The following is a 26793-nucleotide window of genomic DNA, read 5'->3' as shown; positions in this document are numbered from 1 at the left end:
GGTGTTTCAATATGGAGAGTGAGAGTCGCCCGACGGTAGGAGGACTATGGGCTGCCCGGCGCGAAGGAGTGCGAACGGCAAGCAATTGCAGCTGCCATCTCAGTGCTGAGTTACAGTTCTGAGGGGAAGTCATACAATTCGAGAGCTCTACATTGACTTTGTTCACCCGTAATACCGTTAGGACCAGGCCTTCGCAATGTGATGCCAGAGGCACACGTTCGGGTGTCGTGTGTGGCGCGACGTCGCAACGTGTCAAGCTTCCTTACGACAACAATCGATTAAGGAAGAGGTTATTGGGGACAAGTTCAGCTACGCAGTGCACCAAAGGCCGGGAGAAGCGACAACGTAAAAAGTGCCCGTCTCCCCTTGAGGGTCCTGGGACTGTCTTCTAAGTGTTTTCAGGTTGGATGGAGGAACTGTACCTTGTGCCAGGTTTAGCGACTTCCCAGCCATCAGCTTCGTGATAGGCTTGGGCATGCGCTAGTCGTTTGGCAACGGCATGCATTAGCTTTCCTGTTGGCCAACACGCTTTCATCAAAAGATATTCTTTCCTTCAGTTTTTTTTCTCGCCAACAATAGGAAAACTCCATATAAGGCTTAGTGTTGAAGCATCTTTTCCCCCCTGAAATGTGACTCTCAGTCGGAACCGGTATCGCCGTTTTTCGAATGTTGATTCCTTTCGGGCAAGCACTGGTTGGGACGGTCTATCTCTGGGCTTCCTGTACTTTTATGAGAAGTCAGCGACGGAATGGGGTCTGCTCTCTCTGTCACTAAAAAGGATACGACGGATGGTCTGCAACAAGGGCGAGTAAATAACGTCTCCCGAACTGCCTGCTGGGCAGCCAAGGATGAATATTTTGCATGCTTGGACAGGCACGACGGAGATTCATATTCAGAATGCAAGGAGTACAAGCAGAGGTTTGAGGAGAGGTGTCTTCCGTCATGGCAAAAACACTTCATGGCGCAGCGCGGTTACGGAGATCGTTCCCCAAGGTAATGCAGCTGGAATGGGAAGGAGAAAAACTCGACCAGCAGCTTATAAGAGAGGCACTGTGGGGTCTCGTCCTCCGCTTCTTTGGGAGAGAGAAGGGTGTTCATGTATCGATCAGAAACGTGAGCCAGGTGAAAATATGGATCTGCAGAACCACACGCCTGAACCTCAAAACGCCCTTTTCGGGAGTCGACAGTTGTTCTTTACGAGTGCAGCAAATCCTGAGGACGTCAGCTGATTATGATTCCTATCCTTTTATCGATTGCAGAAACCCCCTCTGGTTCATCATGCCTTGACCACATTCTGGTAGAACATAGTGGCTGTACACGGGATGCGGAATGACTCTGCTGCTGCCGCTCTGGCGCCCGTGTATTGCGGTTGGTGTGGTCCAAACCAGTATACCGCTTAAAAGGTAACGCAAAATCTGGCGCTCTGTTCTGTCCGATGCTACTGCGCGCACTTCGGACGCCCACTGTTACGCGTTTGACGGCAGCAGCTTTTACCTACCAGCGTCTATAGAGCATGGACGATCCACTAGCAGTCGACAACCCGTTCTTGCCCGTGTGGATAAAGTGTCTCTCATGCCAATTAGATGACGAAGCGGGAAGGTTCAGCAGTTCTTGTACTCGCGATAGCTAAATCGCCGCAAAAAAGAAGCAGTTCACCAACTTGTTATCGCTACTTGGAAAACATTACAGGAAACTGCTTCTTTAGCGGAGCAATGAATGGATTTCTGAGGTGTGTCTCCCCGTTACAAGTTGAGACCCAAAATCATCCATGAATCAGCCTGCTGATGCCCAGCTACAGCATGCTTTCCTGACCTAGGCTAACCCAGTTCCATACAGGATGGGCACAATGGTCGCCAAGAGTCAAACGGTATTCGACGACTAGCGTAGACGTCCGTTCTTAGTTGAAGTCTCTGTGTCCGCTAGCTCCACTTCTCTATAATGTGCCCGTCGACGGGGGACATCATACTACAAAATAGGTTTAAACAAGAGCAGCAGTCCCGGTAGCACGCTTTCCTTGAGATACCATGGCGCATCTGATATACAGAAGAAATTGAGTAGACAGCATCAGTTGATCAAATGTCATCCAAGAGATTCGGCGCCGCGCACGCCCCTGCTGAAGGTACAGGAGCGATGGAAGGACCTCCTTTGATGTACTGATAGGTCATTCGTCCGTATGTCGTAGGCGGCGCATGAGACTTTTTTGGCTTCGATCCCTTGGCAGCAGCCTCTTGCTGCCGACGAGCTGTGAACAGCAGACATGCACAAGCAAAGCTGCACACATATGCAGTCCTTTGCAACGGAATTACGGACATTCTATGTTTCCTCGCTAAGGGGACAAAAAACGCACAGCAATGATTCTCAAGAGTCCAAGTGCACTTACCAACTTTTCCGCCATTCACCGATACACCGAGCTTCTTAAATTTCCGCAACGTCTTAGAATTTGCAGCCTGTACGACGGTAATCTCCTGAAGCAGACAAGTCACAGACAAAAAAGGGACGGCAAGGTCTTCGATTGTCAACCCAATATTTTCGCCTTGACTCCATTCCAGTGCCACGGCTCTGTTGCCACTATTAGACGTACCTGAAACTTCTTGTTTCGTTCCGAGTCAATTTCCCTACGATTGAGGAAAATATACACCAAAATCAGAACAGTATCACACAAATCATGTATGGTTAGTACAGGCGCCGTCCACAATGTCTCGTGTCCCGGCCGATATCCTCGTTCTCGAAGTATCGTCGACTTCAAAACACTTGAGCGAAACCATTCCAGGCTATCACATCCTTGGTAAGTAACCGAGCCTTTTAGCGAATGAGTATCAAGACAATTCCACGGTGTATGAATGAACCGTCACCGTGTATAGCGAACATATGTATGTCAATAGTAGAGTGGTTCCAATCAACAGTAATCTACGTGGAGCGAATCACCCTCGAGAACATGAAAGCAACGGACCAGACACAGCATGCGGGTACAAATCACGTGCTTACCTGTCTTTCCATTTACTCCGTAACACCCGTATCGGTCTGTTCCCTACATATTTGAAATTCATTTCCTTCAGAGCCTTCAGCATGTCATTGGGGTCCAAAAAGGACACAAAACCTGAGCCAAAAAAGTGCACACGTGCACCAATGGAAAACGTCGGTACTCGTTTTGTCCCCGACAAAAACCACTACATAATGGATGATTCGCAGACTTACCGTAGCCTCTCGTCTTTCCTGTCCTCTTGTCCCTGACCACGCGAGCCTTCGCGAAAGATCTGTACTTCCGAAAAGCATTTGTCAAAACTTCATCTGTAACCTCATTCCCCAAGTCTCCGCAGAAAACTCTGACAGTCAACACAACGTATTAATTCACACACGATCATGTTTTGGACAATCTCCTTCTCTGTACCAAATAGGACGTGAAAGTCTATGCTGTGAACGGAATGACTGCAGTCCATCTGCAGCTGGACCGTACTCACCTGAAGTCATTTTCTGGCCATTCGTCCAGTGTCGGGTCGCTCCATATATGCCCCGCCCCCTTACGAAGATGCACGGTCTTCTCCTTGTCCGGGGCACCTGACGCCATTACGCTGCCCAACGAAGCTGCCTCATTTGCTGTGAAACTCTGTACGGCCTGCAAAGACAAATGCCCCCACCGATTCGTGAGTAAGAAAGGAAGATACACGAGCTTTACGCTACCTACAATGACTAACCGGACACCTCTGGTGCAGAGAGAGTAGCGCCCTAAAGCACAAGTCCACATCTGTGTTATGGAAGATCAATGACGCAACAAGATCACATCTTTCGATCCGGGTTCGTCACGTGTGGCGTTGAGCCCGCCGCTTCAAGCTGTGAGTTCGGCCCGCTTGTCAGCGCAGACTTACCGAAGCGGTGGGATCTGCGCTTGGTGCGACATTCTGTGTGACGTATCCATTTGCAACGCCCATGCCTACAAGCATGGGACACATCCTCACAGCCACAGAACGATCAGACGGAAAATGGCAACACCAGGCGTTACAGCCGTGCTTAACGGCGCTGATAGTCCGAAGTTCGTCGCCTGCCTCACCACAAACTCCTTTGTGTGTGGAACTAGGCTAGTATCCCTTTTATTCCCTGGTGAGCTAGTGGACGCTCGCGTACAATGGTACTGTACAGATTCGTTCTCACCGAATGGTGCTGGCGTCGGGACAACCATAGGCATGGGCAAAATGACTGGGGCCGCCGGCATGACAGTCGCGGGCATTAGGGGTGGAACCTGAGGCATACTATTAAGTAGGCAAGACCCCTGCTGCGGGTCAGCCCCCGAGGCAGTCTGTCCGTACATGGTGGCTGCCTCGTCCGACCTCCGTCCCTGCCCGTTCCGCGAGAACACACGACAACGAATTTTGAGACGCCCCGCTACTGGGAAACAGAGCACAAACAATCGACAGAGAAGATCCACCGCATCACCGCACGTGAAGACATGCTGTTCCTCCTGGAGCGGACAAAGGAAACTACAATCCAGTTTGGGTACGACGTGGAAATCGGCAGGAGTGTCCGTTCCTATGACGTCAGGCTCTGGTCACCGGCAGTCCGCAACGAACCTAACAGAGAAACACAAAACAGAGGAACAGGAGCTCTCAAGAGAGAGGGAGAAACTGAAAAAAGAATACACTCCAGAGCAGCAAAGGCTGGATGCGCACGAAACCTCGTTTCAGAGTTTTGGTCGGGAAGTTTGCTAGACTCAGCGCTCGGAAATTTTGCCTGTGCATGCAAGTGGTCGTCGCATGCCGACTCACAGGGTAGTACAGCTGGTAATAATCGACACTATAGAGTCGTAGATTCTCTCTTCACTTCTGCTGTTTTCCCCTTTTCCTTCCGATCTGTCTTTTCCGGTGGACGCTGACAACGGTCCCTTTTTGAGACAGGAATACTCGCAAAAACACACTTGTGCAGTGATTCGTGTGCTGCGAGCCAGCTGGTCGGCGGAATTGCCCGTAGGAAACCGAGAGGAGTAAGTGTGAATAGGGCTGTTAAAGCTTGTCGTAATATATACTTGGCAGGATTCCGTCAGCTCTTGTGAGCAGGACTACAGTTTGCCCGTTGCGGCGAATCAGAGCAAGTGGTGCATCTGTGCCAGTGGTCTCCCGGCAGTCTCGCCATGCAGGGACGCGGCGCGGCTCGTTGGCAAGATCTCGTCACCACAATGTGAAATATTGATTTCGGAGCTGGTGACTGCACGCACGCCAGCTGACTTCGCTTCGAAATCAGATGGACCCTCGGTATTCACAGCATTAGGACGAAATGTTAGGCGGTTAAAGCTCATCACACTGGCGGTGAGTCACGCAGCCGTTGCAAGTGGGCATATTGCGCTCAGACTATTGAATCTCCTCTACCGGCACATGCTGCAGCCGAGCAAGTCCTACCTCCTGGCCTTCCCATTCGAGAGCGCGGTATCTGCATCTCGACTGAGTTGATTCAGCACATCTGGAGGCATATAAAACTGATTTACGTCAAATGGACGCCGTCACGTGTGACTCACTTGCTAATCGACTTCGAAGGAGAGTCTTCTCTCCAAAGAGGCTTTCTGGAAAAACTGTGTCTTTCATAATCGGGGTCTGCAGCAACTTGAGAGGAAAATGTTCGTTGGAACTCGAGACCTGTCAACCCCGTACCGTGTGAGACTTGCTGTTGCTCTGAACTCTGGCGGAACGCCTCAGTGTTGCTGTAGGTCTTCGTCTTGGTCTTCCGTTCCTCATCTTTATCGCTCCAGAAGAGTCTCCCTCGTTGCAAAGGGACTTCGTGGCGTCCACATGAGAAGACGTTTACGTAAAGACAAACTAGAACGGCAACCATACCTGCTGTAAGGCCTGCTTTCTTCCTGTGTTGAATGGTTCGGTTGTCCGGGCCCTTTTCACCGGCGGTGTTGTCGCCGAATAATTTTTCCTTTTCCCTCTGTAGTGTATAGATGTGCAAGATGGTGCCATCGCCTCAGTGCCGGTGGTGTTATGCCGTGTCTGGTTATTGACTTCTGACTTGGACTGCGCCGTGGCGAGTCCACCCGTCGATTGCTTAACCGACTTGCTCTTGTATACTTCACAGCTTATATTCTGTCTTGGACCATTAGTGGCCCAAGGGCGTTTATCCACTGAAAGAGCATGAGCTGCTGGAAGGGGCTCCCAAACAACTATGTATCGTACTCACCCGGAACTTTTACTCTCGCCACGTTATCCTCATAGTGCCGAGTGGAGGCCGCATACATCTTGGCGTCTGTAGTGTGGACGCCGTCCACCCGGAGCTCAGGCTTAGTAGATCTGTTTGCCCGAGCGGTGCCACAGGCCTTCGCTTTGGTAGCAAGATCTTTACCCTTGGGTCGACCTTTCCCGTGGAGCTCCCTACAATAATGCCAGACAATCGCGCCTCTTTAACCGCTACCGGGTAAACGAGGGGCCGAACCTTGTAATTGGAGCTTGATTGCGAAATCCCGACTTTATATGTTGACGATTTTTTACGCAGCACTTCACTAGTAACATGACCTTATTCACTGATGACAGATACGTGCTAGCGCCTCATCAAACGTTTATGCAGGCGCGCCTACGTTGTTGCGCATTGAGTTGCGTTTGACAGCCGCGACTGATTCGATAAGGAGACGCCTGAATTGTTCTTCTTTTTTGGAGCTCGGAGCCTACTGGATCCTCCTGTGTTGATCCATCGCCCAGTGACTTTGGGGCGAAGCCAGTGATTGAAGTGGTCAAGCCCTTCTGTTGTCGACGAGCATTTACTGGGTTAGTGTCCCGGAAGAAAACATCCTGCTTACCTGGCGATCTGCAATCAAGGACAGTGGTGTGGCAGGAGGATGATCGCCCGTAATGTTTGAGATTTTCTGTTTCTCAGTATCCCGAGGCGGCGACCGGATGGTTGCGGCCGTCATTGAGAAATGCATCCCACTTGCTGGCGCTTCGCTACTGAGGGGCAGAGACTCCACAGGGGAACGTGTTTCTCCGCAGTTGCGTTGTCGTTGTGCTGAAACGGATGACGTTTGGGGGACGACTGATTCATGATTTCGTTCGCGGATTTGAGTAGGAGGATGATAGCAAGGCATATGTGACGCTGCAGTGCAGGCTTCCGAGCCCTCCTCAACCCCGCGAGATTGTACCCCACATTGCTCTGTCTCAAGGGACGGACGGCGATCTAGTGGGGTCCTTCTTTCTTCTTCGCATGCCAGTAAACCCGGCGGATGGATCAGTTGTTCAGAGGAAGGAGTATTTTGTTCACATAATATGCTGATAACGAGACTCTCATCCAATCCTTTTGAAGCGAGAGCCTGGACGCCCGGTGCAGTCTCTGGCTTAAACTCGGCAACTAAGGGAAGGAGAATATCAATAGGTAACTGGCTTAGGGAGTGTCGGAGCTCTTCCTCAATGCTGCCGTGTTTTGGCATGGCAGGTCCTGATCCATGGACTGGCATTCCTGTACCACTCCCCCACATGTGAGCAGAGTTCGTTGCTGGCCACGAACCACTTTGTTCACCTCCCATGCTGTTAGGATTCTGATGTCTTGGTCGTGCCTCAAAGATGGTCGTTTCACTTCGTCGGACACGATACTCAGGCTCAATACACGAAACACTAGAGGGTCTGTTTCGTCCCTCTACACACTGATAGAAATGGGACCTAGCGCTGGCAGCAGGTTGAGGCTGCTCCCGACGGGGCAAGAGACATGTTCCTGCCCGTAGCTGTTGCTTATTGGCGTATCCATGGGCGTTGATGGCAACGTCGGCGTCGCAGCGTTTAAGTCTCTGAGAGTTAGAGTATTTTCTATCTCCGCCTTTTGCTGCGCAATGCCGATCCGGTGTCGAACCCGTTTCGCCAGTGGCCCCCGTGAGGCGATTTGCCGATTTGTCCTCCAGCACATCTGTCCTATTGACGAGGCAAGTTTTTGTTTTAAAATGCTTTTGCAATGCCGTCTTTTGCCTGAACGATTTTGTACCGGGAGGACAAAAGGGGCCTATGGGGTATTTTGTTGGGGTACATCATAAGGGAGAGCCACAAACACCCTTACATTCCCACAATGGTGGACTCGGTGAGTCTCCGACATCTCCATTCTTGAGATTTCCATTCAACATCGTACTGCGGGAGGGAAGATCGCCGCTGGCGTATGCAGCCTGATCTCCACCGCCATACCTGGAGTAGTATCCATCGAGCTCTGCACTAAGTAAAGGCTTTTGATGGGGGGTCCTACCTGCGGCAGCAAGGTTCGAGTACATCTGGAGTCTTGGTTTCGCCGAGCCCGGAGGACGTCTGTGCACACTTTGTTTTTCCCCAAACTGGAACCTGGTCCAACTTTTAGCTTTACCTGACTTCTCGGCGGTAAGGATTTCACAGGCCCGTTTTCCTGAGTTCGTGCACCGACCTTCTTGGCGTGCGCCGCACCAACAGGCGCCTTCTGCTGCCTCCGAGTTGTTTTGGATGTTACTTTGGATGGCGGTAGAAGCTTGGTGGACAAATTGATGGACAGTTGTTCTTTCTGCCGTGGTGGTTGACGCTCGCATGCTCTTTGCGATGGTCGCTCATCTGCTTCATCATAGGGAATAGATGGTGACGTGACCCGCCCATTCCGGGACGTCTGGTAGCATGGACCTCGCATGCTAGACTGAGACTGGTTAAAGGCAACGGGCGACCTGTTTCGGTCAGGGGAAACATTAGGAAAAGGCAGATGATTCATCATTTCTTCCACATGCTTCAACCCTGTGGTCGGGATCTGAGAATGCTGGGACTGTCCCGGAGTTGGAGACATACCAACATGCTGCCTGCTGAGCTTGGGAACATCGTGCCTTCTCTGACTCTGTCGAAATGGAGCCCGTTGCCAATCCAAAGGCAGGGCAAGTGGGCTGCCGATCCCGGTAGTCACTTGTGAATCGTATATTCGGGGTCGTGGAGAAGGCCAACCCAACTGCGAGAATTGTGTATATCCATCCAAGTTGTAGTCTACTTCTCCGCATGACGGTATATCATCCGCAGAACGCGAAGACATTCGAGACTGTAAAAGTTGCGAATAACCGCAAGATTGCGGCATGACATTCGTGCAAGCATTGCCGGTCGCAGGCTTAGTAGGCGAGTTTCGGTTCATATAGTTTGTGCACGTACGGATGTTGTCTCACCTGTCGGAACTGGTCTTCGAGCTCGTCGTCCAGTGGAGCACTTTGGTCATACTCAAAGGCTGGCTGGCTTTGCAAATGCCATAACTTTCGACTGAGTTCGTGCAAGTTTCGGGGGTGAGCCATTTTTAGGAAAGCAAGAACATGTGCACTAAAACGATTGCCGCTGCAACACCAAAACCACAAACAGTTAGAATACTCAACTCCGTATTGTGCTTGTCCCTTCCCGTTTTTCTATCGGCAGGATCCGCCTCTGATACGCGGTGACACACCAGACTGTAAATTGAGTGCGGTGGAGCTACACCACAACCGTGCAGTCAATAGGAAGATGAGTTCAAGGCACGACAAGCAGATGATAACAAATCGTGTTACCGGCTTGCGTACACATAAGCTACCACCGCCTGCTGCCAAATCCCATTATACGGAACTATTCAGATGAGTTATATTCCGTGGATTGGCAGTGCTGCGCCGCTGAGCTTCGACGGCAAACAATATCAGTGCGCTGACGCGGATTATAGCACATTTAGTGCTTCGCGCTTTGAACCCACCGAACACAAATAGTTCTATTGCGTGGATCAGACGTTATTTCTAAATAAAGCAGCGATGTGCAGCTCCCTGGTGCTGAGAGACCCTTGTGGGCCAGCTAAGTTTCCTATGCTCTAATTGAATACACATGCATTCGCGTGTTGTTACTTAATTTACCGCATCATTGGCTTTATTCAAGAGTCATATATCTAAACGCACATCCTTCTGTGCCAAAATGTATCGCGATTCTCGAGCAAGACTTGCCTTTGCAATGTGCTGCAGGGAAACTCAATGACATCAGCAGGCACGCACCACTCTGTAGCAGTACTGGTTACGCCCGTGTTTTTCCACCTGCTCAGCCTCCGTGTCAGCCGTTCCAGATTTCCTGACAAGATGTTTCTCAGCGCGAAAAAACACGCTTTTTTTCCTCGAGCGACAAATGCAGTACTGCATCTCGGATCTCGTTAGAGAATGTCACACTAAATATACAAACTGTTTCGTGTGGTATGACTGTAGATTAGCTGTAGACAACCACCTCAGCGTGAGATAAAGTGAAGCGCTACGCTTGAAAGGATGGGCAGCTAAGACTGTCGGGCAAATGTAGAAAGAGGAAGACTGAAACAGGTAGAGTGACCGCCAGCACGTTCGAGGCGCAAATACATCCGACGATGGAGTGTATATCGGCTATTCCTGAGTTAAAGAAGCACGGATTCCCTGATATCGCAGATAATGTCTTCCAGCAACTCATTCGCTAGATTCTCTCCACCCAATTTGTTTTGCGAGCAATCACCCCTCCATAGTTTACTGTCAGGTGTCAAGAGGGACACCAAAAACATCATTCGACGGAAGGCGTCGCGACGCGGACACGCATGTAGAATCAAGTTTTTGTAAGCTTTCGCATGCCGGTGTCGGTTGGAAGGTGCAGTTATGCCGAAGAAAATTAAGGGGATATCTCTGAGTATTGTCCTTTTCGGCATATGTGGACGTAGATTCGTGACGAGCGGTCGCGGCTTACCGGTCAGTTCCGTTGGCTTGTGCTATTGAGGTAGAATCAGTGTTGGCGCCGCACCAACGACAGCGTTCACCGCAATAAAGCTCAGGCTAAACCTCCCACCTGGTTTTTCCTTTTAATCATGAATCGTTTCAGCGTGATAAACGGGCACCTTCGGCCGCCCGCAACCAACAGTACAGACAATTCCGAAGGCCAGGAGAGACGCAGAAAAACTGAATCCACTACAACGAAGGACGCATTAATCGTTGTCGATGAAAGGACTGGTGAGACTTCCAACGATTGTGCAGAATCGGAAGCTGAATTCGCCTGTCCGATTATAGCAGAAAGTGGTTCTCTTCATACAGCGTTCGCGTCAAAGCTGTTCAGAACAATGGTGACGGATGGCTCACAGGTGACCTTCCCTTCAGTGGACGGATGCGGTTGCGTGTTTTGCTCAAGGGAATGAATACAGTCTACCTATACAAAACGACACTGTCCAGGCGAAAGACTTTGGAAAGATCCGCGTACCCGGTGGCCCCCCGTTGCGTATCTACGACCCTGGCCAAATGAACACTTGTGTTTGTAGCTCACGAATAACGTACATTGACGGAGCAAAAGGGATTCTCAGGTAAAGGCTTTCTTTATTCATCCACGTTGCAACATGGGCTCGAAGGAGTGTTCCGACGGAAGGCCTGAGATGAGAGAAGATGCTTGCGTTGCGACTCCCATTGTAGGTATCGCGGCTACCCTATCGAGACGTTGGCAGAGAGAGTGTGTTTCGAAGAATGCGCTTTTCTCTTAATGTATGGAGAGCTTCCCTCTGCTTCTCAATTGGCGGCCTACGCTGCAACGCTTAGGAGGCTTGCGGATATTCCCACAGATTTGAGACGTACGCGATGATGTGTAAGGGGATCTTTGCCAGGGCAAAGGGCACCTGTTTTCTTACCGCCCACCAGCACCAACCAAAAATAGCCTCTTCTCTGAAACACAATTTAGTTATAGGGAGAAGCAGTTGCCACTATCCTTAAAAAGCTGTTCGACTTTTTCCCATCTTGTTCATACGGCTTCAGGACTAATTAAAACTTTCCGACCTGACGCACATCCTATGGGCATGCTGATGTCTTGCTTGGCTGCTGCTGGGACGGTATTTCCGGAAGCAAATCCTTGTATCGCCGGTCAAACTGTATACAAAGATGTCCTTGTCAGGAACAAGCATTTACTTCAGGTTCTGGCAATGATGCCTGCTATTGCAGCGAACATTCAACGGTACTGGTTCAGTGAACATACCACAGCTCTACCCACCACGTTGTCTATTTCCTTAATATTCAGGTTCAGCTGTGAATTCTTTGGTCCTTTGTTACCAACAGGAGCCCTTCATTTCGATCTTATGCTTCCATTGGATGTAGAAAACTGCAGCACCGTTCTCTAAAAGCCAGGCATCCACTTTCTGATGCCCCTGATCAAGGCAGGTTCACCATTGTGTTGAGGTATGCCTCAGTCATCGGCAGGGTCTACAGCTTGTCAGTCCAGATCCCAAACTCGGTTTCACAGCTAGCTTCATGGCAATGATGGACAAGCGAGGGAATAACCAATGCTCGCCCCATCCAGTTCTCGTCAAGGTGAGCATCAGCGGCTGTTTTCCTGATTCTAGGCTGAGGATTGGACCCAGTGCAGTGCTGGGCAATCGGCTAGCAACAGTGGCGATGACAATCCTGCACAGTCATGTACCCTGTCAGGCGCAAAGTGACACTGTGATCATGTACTGTTTCACTGATTCTTGGCACTACCGTAGATTGTCTATAAAAAAGCATTTCCGTTCTGGTTTCGATTTCACGTGTATAACGGGTACTTTCCATCAGGCCTATTCCCTGATCCGGAGTGCGTCGACTTCCTCGCACGACGTGTCTATCGCTTTGTGTAACACTGTCGCTGTACGTCCTCGTGTTCACAGGCGATGGATATTTTGTTTATCCTTCATGCGGATCACGAGCTAAACTGCAGTACCGCGGCTGCTCGCCATGTGGCATCTTCAAATGCCGACATATACACTTCAATGGCAGCTGCAACCGGAGCTCTCTATGGGCCACGCCACGGCGTAAGGCGCTGCAGAAGATCTAGGGGACGTGTTGACAACAAACTATCGGCCATTACTACTAGGGTTATACTCGCGGGAAATGCGTTGGCTCCTACAGTACTAGATTATTTGAGAGCCGTGTCGTCAGATCCACTTTCCCACCAGCTCGACGTGGGTGGTACTTCCGTGCTGTAAAAACGCTAAGACAACGAAGGTTCACATTTAGTAAATTCTGTGCCTTGTGAACGAATCTACGCATCTAGGGAGCAAACGAGGCTGTGGTCCGCATGCTAGAGCGCATTAAGTCAATCGATGCCGTACCAGCATTCATTGCAAGAGTAAAAGAGAGAAAGGTGAGCTGACCGCGATCAAACGCCTCCCGTCGCCTGTGGAGACTTTCATAGTAGTGATGATATCCCACATAAACATGCAACCGGTAGTGTGCTATTTCAACAGGAGAAACTCATGGGTTTCGGGCATCGAGTCTATAAAAGCTACGACCCGAGAGCGAACATAATCCGTCAAGTGGCAGAACTAGTTTTCAAAGTTGTAGGAGACTCGCCGCTTATTGAAGTTGCTCGAGAACTCGAACGCGTGGCCGTGAAGGTAAGCCCCGGTCGTTAGCACCGTAAAGTAGCCTGTTATCCACCTCGGCTACACACACTTCCAAAAGAAATCATCACGAATATGAGGAAGAGGGCTAGGAATGCTTTCGAGATACTGCGCACATGCAGCCACAATTGTTTTTGCGCTCCAGGACCCTTATTTTACTACACGTCGTCTCTATCCAAACGTCGACTTCTACAGCGGTATTATTTACAAAGCAATGGGCTTCCCTATTGATTTTTTCCCACTGCTCTTCGCCATTCCGCGAACAGCTGGATGGACTGCCCATTTCAATGAATTCATAAACGATCCGGAAAACCGTATAGCACGGCCTTTCCAAGTATACTTGGGGCACGGCCTCCGAAGCGAGGTGCCTCCCATCGAAGAGAGACAAGAGGTCAGCGTGATGAGCTTGAAGACACTTTGGTGCTGAGGAATGCCTGCTACACTCGAAAGCGGCACCTAGATTCCCGACTATTGGCAACGCGAGTTGACAAAGTCTCAATTTCAATTACCACTGTCATGAGTTGTTTCATGCCATATTTGTCTACGCAGCTCGTTGCCGATTCCGCCTTCGAAGTCAAAATATCGGCCGAAGAGCGGCGCCAGCTGCTTTGTGGGGCAGCCGACACAACCCCAACACCAAATGCGTGAAGCGAAACGAAGCCCGGTTCGCGACGTCGATGCTGCCGCACCGCGTTCTGGATCTTATTAGCCATTTGCTCCCTGATATGTCAGATCCCATCTACACAAGTTTCTGTCGCCTCACGAACAATGTAGGGACTGCGCTTGTTTCGAAACATGTGGGGCGCGCTTCATAACTCGGCGGCTGATTGTAACCCGCTTGTGTGAAGCCTCCGGGCGCTTGTCACCAGTACACTAGACGGATTCATCCTGCCGCTAACTAACTGGTCCACAAACTCATTCGCGACTGTCATGTTCCCAATGTTTCTGGGCATAATGCCTACAGAGTGTGCACGGGACATAACATGAATCGAGCGAGAGTTCCTGTAGTAGTCAGGATAACAAACCCTCCCTCTAACGGTGAAACAAAAACGAACAAACCACGGCGCGGCTGTGTAGTTGAAAAAAAGTAGCTCGTGATCAATATTTGCTTCACCAGCCTTGAGGCAGCAGATCCCCCTATCACATGAGGGCTGCGCCAAGACTTAGAGTACATCACTTTTGCTTGAAAAAATCTCCTATGATTAGGATTAGTACGTCCAAAGCTGCCAGGAGTTGTCGACCCGATGGGTTGGTGGCAACAGCTTCTTGCAATACACATGCCTCCGTCACGCTTTCATCTTTCCTTGCTAGACGGTTAGACGCATCGTTTGGGAGCACTTTCATGTGCGCTTTGGAGTGACGAAGAAGCTTTCGACGCGCACTCTCGCACTCACGCCTCAAACTCTGGATACAAAATGCAACGTCAGCGTCCATAGCCTGAAAAGAAATGACCCAGCAAAGCCAAAGCGTTCCGAAGAAGCTCGCATGACCACGTGTTCCAAAGTCAACGACTTGTGCCGTGAATTTATGAGCCTTTATGAGCTGTTACTTGAAATTGAATGAAACAATGTGCTCCAACGCTAGTCTAAGTCTCTGACATACCTTTTACCTACAACTGTACGGAACGTAACAAACCTCCAGGCAAAGAACTTGATATTCTGTTCTAATTCAGCGTGGTAGAGACAGTCAACGAATGACGGAAGGAGCATTTATATGTTATGCAGTGGGGATGTACACGGTAGTCGTTTTTGTCAGTAGAGGTTGCCCCACCTGTTATACGAGAAATATCCGGTCAGGTCGTATGCACGACAAACGCGCCTATATGGGAGCACTTTGTCAAAACAATAGTCAGAGAATTCAATTTTGGCGCGCCTGCTGACGCCCCGTCTTAGCACCTACAAGAGCAATAGTCCGATGCAGAGTCTCCTCCAGTGAAGCTGTGGGACGGTGACTCGCGGCAGAACAAAAGGAAAAGCCTTTAGCCCTTTTCCCCCTGTTTATACCCTTCGACGACGGAACGTTCAGGAAATCAACTCACCTGTAGTTCATCCAAAAATAGAAAAATACCAAATAACCAGCATGCTTGCTGTAATGTCACATGACCAGATGCAACGCGGCAGCACGAGCAACGTGCTTCCTGGCTCGGGCCCGCCTCCGGTTGAGGGAGAGTCGCAGCTGTATCCTTTTTACCAGCCGATGTCTTACATTGATGCCGAATAATTGTGCGGCGTTGCAAAGATATATCTTCATTCAACAAAGAGAGAAGCCGACAGAGTGTGACATTGTCACATGCAGCCAGGACAGCAGATGAGGGTGGATAGCATCGACAATACAACCGCCATTCCGTTTCGCTCCAGTTTCGATAGTCGCCACTGGTATGCTGTGATAAACCTGCTTGGACAGCTGCCGCCTGCTCGTGGGAGAGACGGTCGCGCAGCTCCCTGAAATTCGAGAGCGACTTCCTTCGCCATTCGGGTGACGGAGCGGTCCCGGAAAACTTGGCAGCACTCCGTCTCTTCTCAAGAACGAGGAGTTTCTGTACATACGACTTGCCACCAGCGTCCATGTCTTCTGAGCCGTCATCAGTGGTTGGCGCGTCTGCCTCGAACGACCCTTCATTTGGAGCACGGCGTTTGGTGATCTTACCACCAGATGTCCGATACTCTCGTGGCAGACTAGAGGACTCACCCGACTCCCCTGCAGGCAGCGTTGGCGTCCCCGAATAATAGCCTTGTTCATCAGCCAGCTGGTGCGCTACCGCTGTGGTTCCATCTCTGTCATCCACAACTCTACCACGATCTCTGACAGAACTGCATGTAGCTGTATGATTCCCTTCACTGCGCGGCTGTCGACAAGACGAGATGTCATCGATGCCAGGGCCCTGACACGTTAACTGGCCGGCAGTCCTACGGAAAACCCCATTGTCTGACACATGTGATAGAGGTGGGGATGCCTTCTGTTGTGACTTGCTCGAATGCTGAAGGCGACGGTCCGTTCCCAAAGAGCTCGTGGAGGTGGTCTCCACACTTCCTGTCGAGGGAGCGTTTCGACCAATGTTTGAGGCGCAAACAATCTTTGGCAAGCGACGGGCTTCGTTCCGAACAGCAAGTAAGTAGGCCTCCGCAAGCGGCTGTAGCAACTCTCCGGTGGATTCACCATCTTCGCATGCATCCACTGCACTAGCAGCTGCGGCAACGACTTCTGATGCGTCACAGAAGACGTCTGAGGCAGCGCTCGTACTGGGCACCGGTAGAACCTGCTGGGGAAGGAGAGAGTCCTCCCACTCGTCATCAGGGACAAGAAGCTCGTGTGCTTCCTCTGAGGATTGCATCTTATCTAGTGAGGAAGTCAGTTTAACACGCTACTCGGCAAAACAGCCACAGGTGGCCAAAACCGCCAAGACCCCTGAGACACTCGCGATTGTTGATGGAGGAGAGAAGAAACAACGGACAGACGGATGGAACAAAGACCTCAACGCAAGAACATCAATTTCACCTCTAGCTTGCAGCTTTCTTTGGGGCTTGGTTGGTGGGCAGGACCAAAGCATTCCGTGAATTTGTGCATTAGGGATAGAGAGGAGAAAGGATTCAAACGACAACCACCGACAACTGGCGTCAGCTTGCATGCCCTGGGCAATACCCGTGTAAGTCCTCTTTTCGAAACGGTTGCGAAACCCTAATGCCACTGCGACGGTTCCGCCCCATACGATGGAGCGGATGAATCATACTTTTTCACCAAAGCTACTCGTTGCGACTAATTTTTCCACACCTGGCATTCCTGCCAGTTTCACAAACCGTAGAAGTGCGCGTGGCCTGAGTGCCTGCATGCTGGACTGCATGCACTTGTCAGGCAGGGAACGTAGCGCGGTGCCGGGACTGCTGCAAGGCATCATCGCCAACAAGCACAATATTTGCATCGTGAATCATCGAAGTGATCTCAAAGTAAGTGTACTCCGTGGAGCAAAGCTTCACACATGTGGTTTCCTGACATTCGGCGCCCCCGTCGTTAAAAGGTTTTTGACTAAGGGTGGAATCGACGGCCGCTGAGCGCCGTGCGCGAGTCGGACGACCGTTTTATGCGGTTACACCGTCGGTAAAATAATAATGAGTGACTCTGCCTTGTGCACACCATCCCATCTACTTACTGTGGCGAGTTGCGAGGTTGATAAATTTTGCTGATGAAAATTCCACTCAGTGGCTCTGAACAAAGCTGTGTAGCATTTCCCTCGCTCCTTAACAGCGACACACGGCTTTCGTATCCAAATGGTATTCCGTAACATACTGCGTGATGTTGAAAGGTACACCATCCGACATCCGGCCCCGGTCAAGAATTCTTACCTTGCTAAAAGGATACGACAGAAACGGGCAATTTTAGGGCACATAAAGGAAGAACTTCCTTCTCGAAGGACTGCGAATCCGTCCAGACGCGGGGAATCGCCTGTGTGGTTGGTATCTGTCGCGTGCCAGCGAATTATGCTGACGACAGAGCAGCACGAACTCATGGAGTAGCTTGAGAGACGCCAGTAACACCTGGTGGTAGACGGCCTTGGTGGCGAGTTCGCAGAAAGGGAGGAAGAAGGAATATCCGCAGAAACCAGCTCCACGTTGTGAGTTTTCGTGAAGACATTGCGTTGCCGGGCACTCACACCTGCATCTAGAAGTGTGGCCTTCTTTCGGATGCCGACCCACTATAGTCTGTCGGAGGCGAAAAGACGTGAGGTGACGCGACCGCGACTTCAACTGCGTTTCGTAAGGCCACCCCATGGCGAATTTTGAAGAACCTGCTACTGCCTTTCAAGAATGTAACATGCCAGTGCAACTATCCTGCTGTCTCCAGAGGCAATGGTACGAGCAGACAGTTGTTCTCTATATATGGAATTTCACACGTATATAGCATATATATATACAGATGTATGTATACCTCTACCACCAATTCATGGGCTTTTATCTACAGATGCACCACGATATTCGCAACGACGTCTATACTATGGGTTCCTGAATAGGAATGACGCCTTTACTCTCTCTTGACTATGTTATGTTCACACAAACGGTCTGGTAAAGCGCTGACGTTTATCCATTGTACCTGTCGGCTGGTGAGTATCCTCGTCATGTGCGGTTCCCGCTAGACATTCCTTGCGCTTGCCGGAGGCGCTTGGGCATTCTTGTTGCAAGGGTATAGCCACCAAATGTAACATGCAGCAACAGCATTATTGTCTTTTTCTCAAGAGTCCGAATACACACCCGTAAGTTACTCTGCTGAGAAGATGGCCCGTATCTGCCTGGGAGCGCAAAGCACTTAAGGTTTGTGGTGCCCAAATCTCTCCGACGATACTGAAGATTACCAGCAATGAGCACCTGTCTCCTTTTTGCAATCTGTGGTGGTCGTCCTGTTTCGTACCCGTTGATGTTTGGACGTAACTACGCATCACGCAGTGAGCCGTCGAGTGATTCCGTAGTCTACATCATTTTAAGACGTATTTTGTCACGGGTAGGCATCGTACAAAGGCCGCAGCTTGTGATGCATCGCTTTCTCAGAAGGAATATGCGAGCCATATACATCAGGACTCAAACCTGAATCGCTTGAAAGCCTTCAAGTAGCAGGAAGCACAGAGCGCCGGGTGGACTGCTGAACGACAATCAGCACCACGCATAGGAAACTGAGACTCCCGCTACGATCCTGTGGCAATGCTGCGTGAACCGCTACTACAGTAATTGGGATGGTAGTTAAGGGACCACGTGTTACCTTCGCTGGATGACTGCTTGAGTGTGTTTTTACAGCGTTCGGTCGTCTATGAGGGATGCGTCGGATTTTTTCTTCCGACTGAAGCATTCTTGAATGTTATGTCGGAGCAGATACGCGATGAAGCCTCCTCGCCCTCGAGCAAACTATTCCAGTTAATCCGGTCGATCTGATGCTCTTACGCAGTCTGGTTCCTTGCTTTCGATGGTGTTTCCAAAGCACGTGTTTCGCAGTACCTCATACATACCCAGTACGTGATTACCGGTTCCGCGGACTTGACGCTGCTCCTGTCCTAGCACGGGTGTTTCGATGAAAGTTCCGGATTACATGTAGCGTTTTTGCGCGCTCTGCTTTACTGTTAGGGGGTTAAGCGTCTTGTTTATTGTTGCTCCCTAAGTTCGTGTATCTTCAAACAAGTTCTCTTCTGTTATATTTGTCCAATCTTCTCAGCGCTCCCTCCAGTAGTTGACACTGTGAAAGATCGCATTTCGGCAATGCAGCGTACGGGGCGCGATTTGCTCAGACTGCTGTCGCCGCCATACTGGTTTAAAAAAAGCGCGTACTGCACAAGACCAAACCCTCTACACAAACTGGAACCAGCCAACCCGGAAAGATAAGTTTTTATTATCAACGGCGGGGTCATGGGAAACCGGACTCACAGTGTCGCCTTCTCCACTAAAAAATATTGCAACAGTAGACGGTCCTGCCCAAAGCAGCGGCGGGATGTAGAGGTTTCTTTGTCAACACTGTTTTTGGTGCCTCATGTTTCCACAAGAAACAAGCAAGAAAAAGTGATTCGACGTAAATCTTGAACGAATGTTTCTTTTAATCCAGTTCCTCCACGTCGGCCAGTGTCCGGTATCCCTGTTATCGCTCCACCTTTCTTAGCTTTTTTATAGTAGTAGTGGTGTGGTTTACGTAGTCTGACAGGACTACCCAAGCCCAGTCTCTATAGATGAAATGAGTCTGTAGGATCCTTAGTGTACCTTCTCATCCCGCCTGCAACGGCACTTGTGGGGACAGCCAGCGGATGCCGTTGGACAAATTGTCAGGGATGATGGTATTTGTTTTTCCATATTTTTCATAGGTTCAAATCTTGAATCGATCCTGAGGATGCTCCCCACTCGTCTTTTGTGCACGGCCGGCTTCGCATAGCCCATAGCTCTGATCGTCCTTTCCTTTGCCACACAATTCCGGTTGTAGTTTTCCAAGTCTTCTGTATGCAATTGTGTTCTCCATGACTATCAAGAATTGCCCTGTGTTGATAGTTCACCAAGACCAACGTGTTTTGAACTCAATTTTAGTATCAATGAAAAATCTTTTAAATGTGGAATCATTTGGATGTTGTCCAGCGAAAGAGACTATGTACTCGCAAATATCCCTATACTCGTCGCAATTGAATATTGACTCCGAGCGAAACTAATGTAGCTCGAACTCATCACCCTCTGCGCCGACTAAGCGAAGTGCGCCTGTGGCCCTACAAAAATGGCGGAGAAGAAAGAGTTGGATTCCCGGCTTTTGTGGGTGGAGAAGAGGGTGTTTGCGGCGTTTGGAATGAAACGGCATGTGTGGGAGAAGTTCAAAAGAGCCTTCGAAACTGACGAAAACTCATTGTAAGAACGCCGTCTAAGGAGTATTGCAGACGCGCCACGCGCCCATAAACTGTGGGCAGAAACGTATTCTTCTTTGGCAGTGCTTTCGCTGTCGGTGTTTCTTGCTACTACCTCCTGGATCATCGGAAATGCGGTGGACCTAGTGGGCTATACTGGGAGTCCAAGCCATGCGAGAAAGCTGGAGTTCCACATAAGGGATAAGGTGAAAAATAGGCTTAGAGTGATCGCACGCCGGTGACCCACCACTGCACAGGCTGAGAGGCTGCAGTTGCCAGACCGAGTGTGCTTGAGCCATTGATCGCCACGGCCTTTCGTCGACTTGCCTCTTGTGGTTTGGTTGCTAAAAACAGGAAAGCTGTGGTCAACTTCTTGGACGACGCTGAGAACCATTTCGTCCTGTTTCAGTCGGGAAGCACACCTGACACTGTCGTTGCCTCGGTTCACGAAGTTCCCCAACCCTCTCAGATGGCCAAAAAGAAGAACCTGTTAATGCTGCGGGCTGAGAGAAACGTTGTCATCACAGCTGTGAGTTCGGCTTACGCTGGTTCCCCTTTCCCAGTGGCAGGAGGTGTCGATGCAGAAGCAGAAGATGGAAGCCTTGTGCTGCAGACCACTGGGCAAGATTTAGACCCTTTATGATCCGAAGGATTCAATAATTCGTGCTCGACAGCGGATAGGGACACTCATAGTCCTGTAGCATGGCGGCTTATACGCTTCGCTTCACACGCGAAACAGCCCGAGAACCATTCCACTCCCGCACGAAAACCGATACAGCGATGCTATTGGTTTTGACCGCACCTGCCATGCGTTGCCAATTCTGCAGGAAAATGTCGACTCGACGATTCTTTGCCTAGAAGTCACTGCTGCAATCATGGAGATGCTCCATGAGATGTGCAGCGCCGTCTACCTCAGCACTTTGTCAAACCCCGCTAATCAAGTAGGACACCTGTTTGCTTGTCAGTTTCCTCGGCACGTTTCTCATCGCTACACATGCAACACGTACGACACGAAGACAGGTGAACCTGCGGATAATCCTAAAGACGAAAACGCACATATCTCTCCTATATCTGCAAAGACGGATCCCTCAGGCACCCGTACTATCTGAAGCTGTGAGCAGTTCCTGTCAATCTGAGTATGTCTCAATATGCTCAAAGTAACACCAGCCCCTCTTGACACGCGCAACACGCACATCGTCTGTTCACCTGCCTACAAGGCCTCGAAGCCTCGGCCATAAAGCCAATATTCAAAGAGTGTCAGAATGACGTGAGGCCCTCTGTATGACAGAGACTGTTTATATATCTATATATGCCGCTGCTCGACACTGCATCTCTCAACAGACCGTGATTCTGCAGTGGTGCGGACCTGCAGGCGGGTCTCTCACATTTTGTAACGAAAGACATACTTGAAAAGTACAACAGATTCCTGGCAAAACTGCACGCAACGCTCGGGGTGATAAGCGGGCGCACCCTCTTGCCCACACCGCCCGATGACCTTCCCAGCGACAGTTCGACTTCAGAAAAGTTGCATCGTTACGAGGACTCGGTGATCATGTGGACAAAGCAAATTCGCCTTGTCTTGGAGAAGAATCCTGCTCAATCTCTGAACGACGGTGAGAGCCCTCAAATCGCCTCCTTGCCCCCGTCACACGGTCCGACATCAACGCTAGCCAGCAACTCTACCGCTAGAAGAGCGTCGTCGCTGGTCAGTGAGGAGGCAGTCTGAGATCTGAGTGCTCGACGTGACAACAAGGCCGTCAGCTTCCCAGCTGTCGTCTGTGTGTCTGCAGGCCAGAATCCGGAACCCATCGAGGAAATAAAGTTCTGGGAAAATCGAGCAGCGAATCTGGATTCGGTCAGTGAGCAGCTGGCAGACGAGGCAGTACTCCACGTGCAAGAGTTCCTGCAACAAAATGAAAGCACCTACATCTCGCCCTTCAACAAGCTCCGAAAGGAACTTGAAGAGGCGCGAGAAGAGGCCAGAGATAACGTCAAGTTCCTCTCCACATTGAAACCCTGGTAGGTTTCCAGCGAACAACACAGTAACCTACCTCCAAGGATCGCAGAAAGTCCTGCCGTCTCTGCGCACCCACGAGGCGACAGGCGGCAAAACTGATCCATCAACAAATCTGCGGGAACCGGCGCTTTTGTCTGCCGACTGACGACGGTATACGGCTCCGGACCACAGCTCTCCGCTCGTGTCGTCTTAGTCCTCCCCGAAGAACGACATGGCCCACGGCCGTTGTTCTGAACCCGTTTCGTTTGGGTTTTTTGTCCTCTTGTTGCATGGAGGAGAGCACTGACAACCACTGCGTGTGCCACAAACACCGTGGTTTTTGCAAACGCTGGACTGCAGGTTGCTGCGACTGATGGACGAGACGATCGATTTCACGACACTCGAGAATCTGTTTGAGCCGATTCTTCAAAATATTTTGTTGATATGGGAGTACTCTGCGTTTTACAATACTCCGGCACGTCTCGTTGTGCTGATGAAGCAAATATGCAATGCCATCATTGCTCAAGCATTTCGATACATCAGTGGGCAGGAAGTGTTCAAGCATATTCAAAACGACGACCCGAAGGAAGCCCTCGACAAACTTGGGACAGCTCTCACGGTGAGCGAGCGAAATACATGGAACGTGGTGACAGCGACAGAGTTGAAGGGTTGTCGCAGGCCTTTATACGCTCGATCTAAGAATCAAAAGGCCCTTGGCTTCGTTGCAGATGCGAACGCTCGGATAAAGTGCAGAAACAACTTTGTATTTAAGGAACTGCAGCAGAAAACATACACTGCATGCAACGCCACCCGAGGGAAAAGAAACATAGCAACCTCAGAATTTGAAGCAACAGCGTCTCCATCTGCGAGAAATACTGAGGCACCAACGTGCAGCGTAGCTGCGCGCTGAAACGACACTCTGAAGTTTAAACTTTTACGGGACATTCTAGCGCATCCGAAGTAGAGTGTCTTGGTCGGCAGTGCCCAGTACCCGACAGTGCAGGTGCTATTCGTTCACGCGGGCACTCCACAGCACAGGCGCTTGCATTACAAGGTCACGGCCTTGGAGCAAGTATATCCCAAAGAGACGAGTGCTGCCGATTGCACCGCCGAGACAACAACAGACCCTCGTTTCGCACGCAGCGAGTTTTGCCGCGTCGACTGCAGGTGTGCAACAATTTTAAGAAGGTCTATCTGAAGTACCGGAGTCAGGCGGAAAGGGATGGGTGCCCGTGGCAGACGAAGAACGAGGCCCTATTTCTGCGACTGGACACGTACAGAGAACGCAACAAGGCTCTCCAGGACTTTACAAAGACGGTCGTTCAGTTCAACAAGCTGGAGAAGATCGAAATTTGTGGAACCAAAGGTATGACCCAAGAAAGCACAGCCGGGCCCTGTAGGCTGCCCGACGGTCAGCTCTCCCTCGGTCAATGCTTAAGCTCACGTGCGCTTTGAAGACGTCGACAGGTTGTTCGGAAATGAGGAGAGAGACAGGACAACCCTGTCGACACGACACATCCATTAACCCCCCTGAAGCGCAGGACTGCATCCGTATCCTTTCTGCGACGTCGGGTGGCATCCAGAGAGTCTCGGGGGTGAACGGAACGGACGCCTCTGAGAGCCCTCTCGCGTTTACCCCGGCGACGTCTCTCTGGTTGTATCATCTAGCGTATGCCCACTTTCTCCCCTACAGGAAAGGCCCTCACCAATAACGTTTTGACCTTGTTCGAAGAGTTCAAGAGGCTCGTCGAGGACTTTCAGCAGGTGGACTACGACGTCATGGACGTCGACTGTACACAACTAGATGATCATTTCTACAGGTTCCGGTAGGCTCACCGACGTAGGGAAGACAGCCTTGGAGAGACGTTGTTGGTGCACGCCGAGACAGGAGACCACCATCCAAGCGGCTCCAGGCGCACGGGTTAGTCGTGTCGCTTTAGGGCATCGCCGACACACGTCGAGTCTTGGGCCCTCAAGAGAAAGCCGAAGGACAGCGCATGGCGACCGCCGCCGAAGCGCGTCCCAAAAGCTGGTCCGTTTGATGCCTCAAATCCGAGCTCTGTCTCCTGCGCTGCGCCTGCGCGTTTTTTCTTGTTGCGCGGCTCAGCTGTAGCGTCAAGGAGTTGGAACAGAGGCTCACGTCCGTGCTGACAGCGGGTTTCGACGACAGCAACACCATCTTGGGGCGCATCAAGTTGTTCGAGTCGTTTGGGAGTCTCCTCGAAAGACCCATCATCAAAGACGAGCTCGAGAAGAAACACGCGCTCCTGCTTCAACAGTACAGACACGACGTCAAGGAAGTGCAAAAGATTTTTAGGGAAGGCTGCACAGCCATCACCCAGCAGACAGGAAGCGTGCCAGGGTTCGCGAACCAGCCGCCGGTGGCGGGGGCTCTCTTTTGGTCCCGCGCTCTGAGAGAACGCGTGGAGGAGCCTATGCAGCGCCTGCTGGTCTTCAGCAAGAGCGTCCAAGAGAAACCTGAGGAGTTCAAGGAGGTTGAAAAACAGTACCTCTGTGTCGTGAGGGCCACACAGGAGTACGAAGAGGAGATGGTGAGGCTGGGGGTCTGGGAAATGCCTACAAGATCTGCGCCTGTGGACGGGTGTCGGGCTGCGACGATGCAGCACTGGGTACCGAATGGAACAGTCCACCTGGTGTGCACACCCAAGGCACACGGGAGCTCGCCCGTAACCCTACCCACTGTGCCCCTGTTCGGCTCGTCTGAAACAGGGAGGCGCAGTGCAGAGACCTGCAGATTCGTTTCCCGTTTGCGCTGAGGACTGAAGTCGGAAAAACTGGAGGCTGGGGTCCCTGGTGGCGATGCGAGGCCGTCGCCTCCCGCACCCCGCAGCGGCGGCACAGCTAGCAGCAGCTAAGGGAGACGGAGTGCAGATCCTCTCTGCCAGCTGATGCACAGAAAGCCCAAACCGAGGGAAGCCTTCCTAAGTCTAGAAAACGGAAGGAGAGCTTTGTTGCGGGGTGACAAAGTGCCGTCACCAATGGAGGGACACGGGGCGCCTGGCGATCCGAGGGCCGAGGCAAGCACGTGTGGCGGTTAAACGCTTGCTCGCGGGTGGTGTGCCGCGACTGTCGTGAGGCCCAGATATACCTCTTGAGAAAGACCGAACGTGGGACTCCTTGAAGTTCTGATGCTTCTCTGACCTCTCTGCGTTTTCCCTTTCGTCGCCAGCGCAAGGTATGGGGCGACACGTCTGTCGAATCGACGAAGGAGAAACTCGAGGACCTCCTTCTTCGGCGAACGGAGAACGGCCTGCTCAAGGTTAACTTTGACCCGGCACTTACGCGCCTGATGCGAGAAGTAAAGTACCTCGAAATGCAAGAGCTTCCAGTTCCCAGTGGAGCCCGTGAGGTGTACGCCAAGTTCGACATCTACCGTCGGCAAACTGACAGCATGGAAACGATTGTTTCCATGTACAACCAAGTAAGGCAGTTCGCGCAGTCCAATGACCGTGGTGAGGAGCAACGCTGCCGCAGCTGGGTGACGACCGTCTCGACAGCCTCTGGTTCCTCCCTACCCTTTGAAAATTACGAAAGAGCACACTGATGGGACTAGCGTTTCAAATGCACGCCGTTCGGGACTGCCCTTTCCCTGTTCCCTTGTCCTTCCGAAGACGAAAATACCGCCGCTGTCTCACAGACTGGGTTTCACGAGGCAACAGAAGATCCGATTAGGAGAACGACCGCGTAGTAGGAGCCTACGGATGCCTGATCCTGATCGTTTTCCGCGCTCTCGTTTCTGCGTGACTCCGTCGCAGATTCTGACGGAGTTGCTTCCCAACGAAAGACCACTGCTTTCGGAACGCATCGAGCGCATCAATGCAATTCTCGCTCCAGGACTCACAAGGCTTCGATGGCAATCCTCGGAGGCAGTCGACGATTTCCTCGGGCAGGCGATGACTGTGGTGACTGACGTCTTTGGCATCTGCAACACCATGAAGGCAACCCTCCAGAAGATCATCGGTAAAACGCCGCTTCTCGTCAGATGCTTCGCTCCCGCGTTTCAGCACGAACCATACCACGGAGAAACGTCTCGATCAGAAAGCCTTGTCACACTTATCGGCATTGCTGGACACCTCTGTGGACCAAGAAACAATTTGACGCGGCTACAGAGTCA

At 51.1% G+C, this 26793-nt stretch overlaps 6 protein-coding genes across 6 annotated transcripts in view; 2 read left to right on the top strand and 4 right to left on the bottom strand.

The window, feature by feature from the left end:
• Positions 1 to 2072: 2072 nt before the first annotated feature.
• NCLIV_021850 (putative RNA recognition motif-containing protein) lies at positions 2073 to 4303 on the bottom strand (the record flags this gene model as incomplete). The annotated part of the gene is made up of 8 exons (XM_003882379.1): positions 2073 to 2242; positions 2381 to 2465; positions 2582 to 2615; positions 2986 to 3097; positions 3196 to 3323; positions 3459 to 3613; positions 3864 to 3928; positions 4147 to 4303. The coding sequence occupies 8 exons, from the start codon at positions 4301 to 4303 to the stop codon at positions 2073 to 2075; spliced, it is 906 nt and encodes a 301-aa protein (XP_003882428.1).
• A 1495-nt stretch (positions 4304 to 5798) lies between these two features.
• On the bottom strand, positions 5799 to 7399 carry NCLIV_021840 (conserved hypothetical protein; the record flags this gene model as incomplete). The annotated part of the gene is made up of 5 exons (XM_003882378.1): positions 5799 to 6106; positions 6163 to 6353; positions 6415 to 6502; positions 6557 to 6719; positions 6776 to 7399. 5 exons carry the CDS (start codon positions 7397 to 7399, stop codon positions 5799 to 5801), a joined length of 1374 nt encoding a protein of 457 aa, XP_003882427.1.
• A 674-nt stretch (positions 7400 to 8073) lies between these two features.
• Positions 8074 to 9238, bottom strand: NCLIV_021830 (hypothetical protein; the record flags this gene model as incomplete). The annotated part of the gene is made up of 2 exons (XM_003882377.1): positions 8074 to 9060; positions 9116 to 9238. 2 exons carry the CDS (start codon positions 9236 to 9238, stop codon positions 8074 to 8076), a joined length of 1110 nt encoding a protein of 369 aa, XP_003882426.1.
• A 1956-nt stretch (positions 9239 to 11194) lies between these two features.
• Positions 11195 to 13741, top strand: NCLIV_021820 (Citrate synthase, related; the record flags this gene model as incomplete). Its single annotated transcript, XM_003882376.1, has 8 exons — positions 11195 to 11256; positions 11363 to 11517; positions 11699 to 11894; positions 12127 to 12247; positions 12580 to 12723; positions 12966 to 13055; positions 13159 to 13308; positions 13460 to 13741. 8 exons carry the CDS (start codon positions 11195 to 11197, stop codon positions 13739 to 13741), a joined length of 1200 nt encoding a protein of 399 aa, XP_003882425.1.
• Positions 13742 to 15343: 1602 nt separating this feature from the next.
• Positions 15344 to 16645, bottom strand: NCLIV_021810 (conserved hypothetical protein; the record flags this gene model as incomplete). Its single annotated transcript, XM_003882375.1, has 1 exon — positions 15344 to 16645. One exon carries the CDS (start codon positions 16643 to 16645, stop codon positions 15344 to 15346), a length of 1302 nt encoding a protein of 433 aa, XP_003882424.1.
• A 3893-nt stretch (positions 16646 to 20538) lies between these two features.
• The window catches only part of NCLIV_021800 (hypothetical protein), a gene marked incomplete at both ends in the record, with an annotated part of 44106 nt that continues 37851 nt past the window's right edge, over positions 20539 to 26793 (top strand). The window contains 11 exons of the mRNA XM_003882374.1: positions 20539 to 20666; positions 21017 to 21191; positions 21490 to 21603; positions 22035 to 22275; positions 22453 to 22681; positions 23019 to 23277; positions 23826 to 24024; positions 24352 to 24484; positions 24766 to 25210; positions 25849 to 26100; positions 26435 to 26639. Coding sequence (XP_003882423.1) covers positions 20539 to 20666; positions 21017 to 21191; positions 21490 to 21603; positions 22035 to 22275; positions 22453 to 22681; positions 23019 to 23277; positions 23826 to 24024; positions 24352 to 24484; positions 24766 to 25210; positions 25849 to 26100; positions 26435 to 26639 — 2380 coding nt within the window. The remainder of the gene's footprint in view (positions 20667 to 21016; positions 21192 to 21489; positions 21604 to 22034; positions 22276 to 22452; positions 22682 to 23018; positions 23278 to 23825; positions 24025 to 24351; positions 24485 to 24765; positions 25211 to 25848; positions 26101 to 26434; positions 26640 to 26793) is intronic.

Source organism: Neospora caninum, chromosome VIIa (genome assembly GCF_000208865.1).
Source record: "Neospora caninum Liverpool complete genome, chromosome VIIa".
In the NCBI taxonomy this organism is placed as follows: domain Eukaryota; phylum Apicomplexa; class Conoidasida; order Eucoccidiorida; family Sarcocystidae; genus Neospora; species Neospora caninum.
The sequence above is the reverse complement of the archived record's forward strand: the minus strand, read 5'-3'. Positions and strand labels throughout refer to the sequence as shown.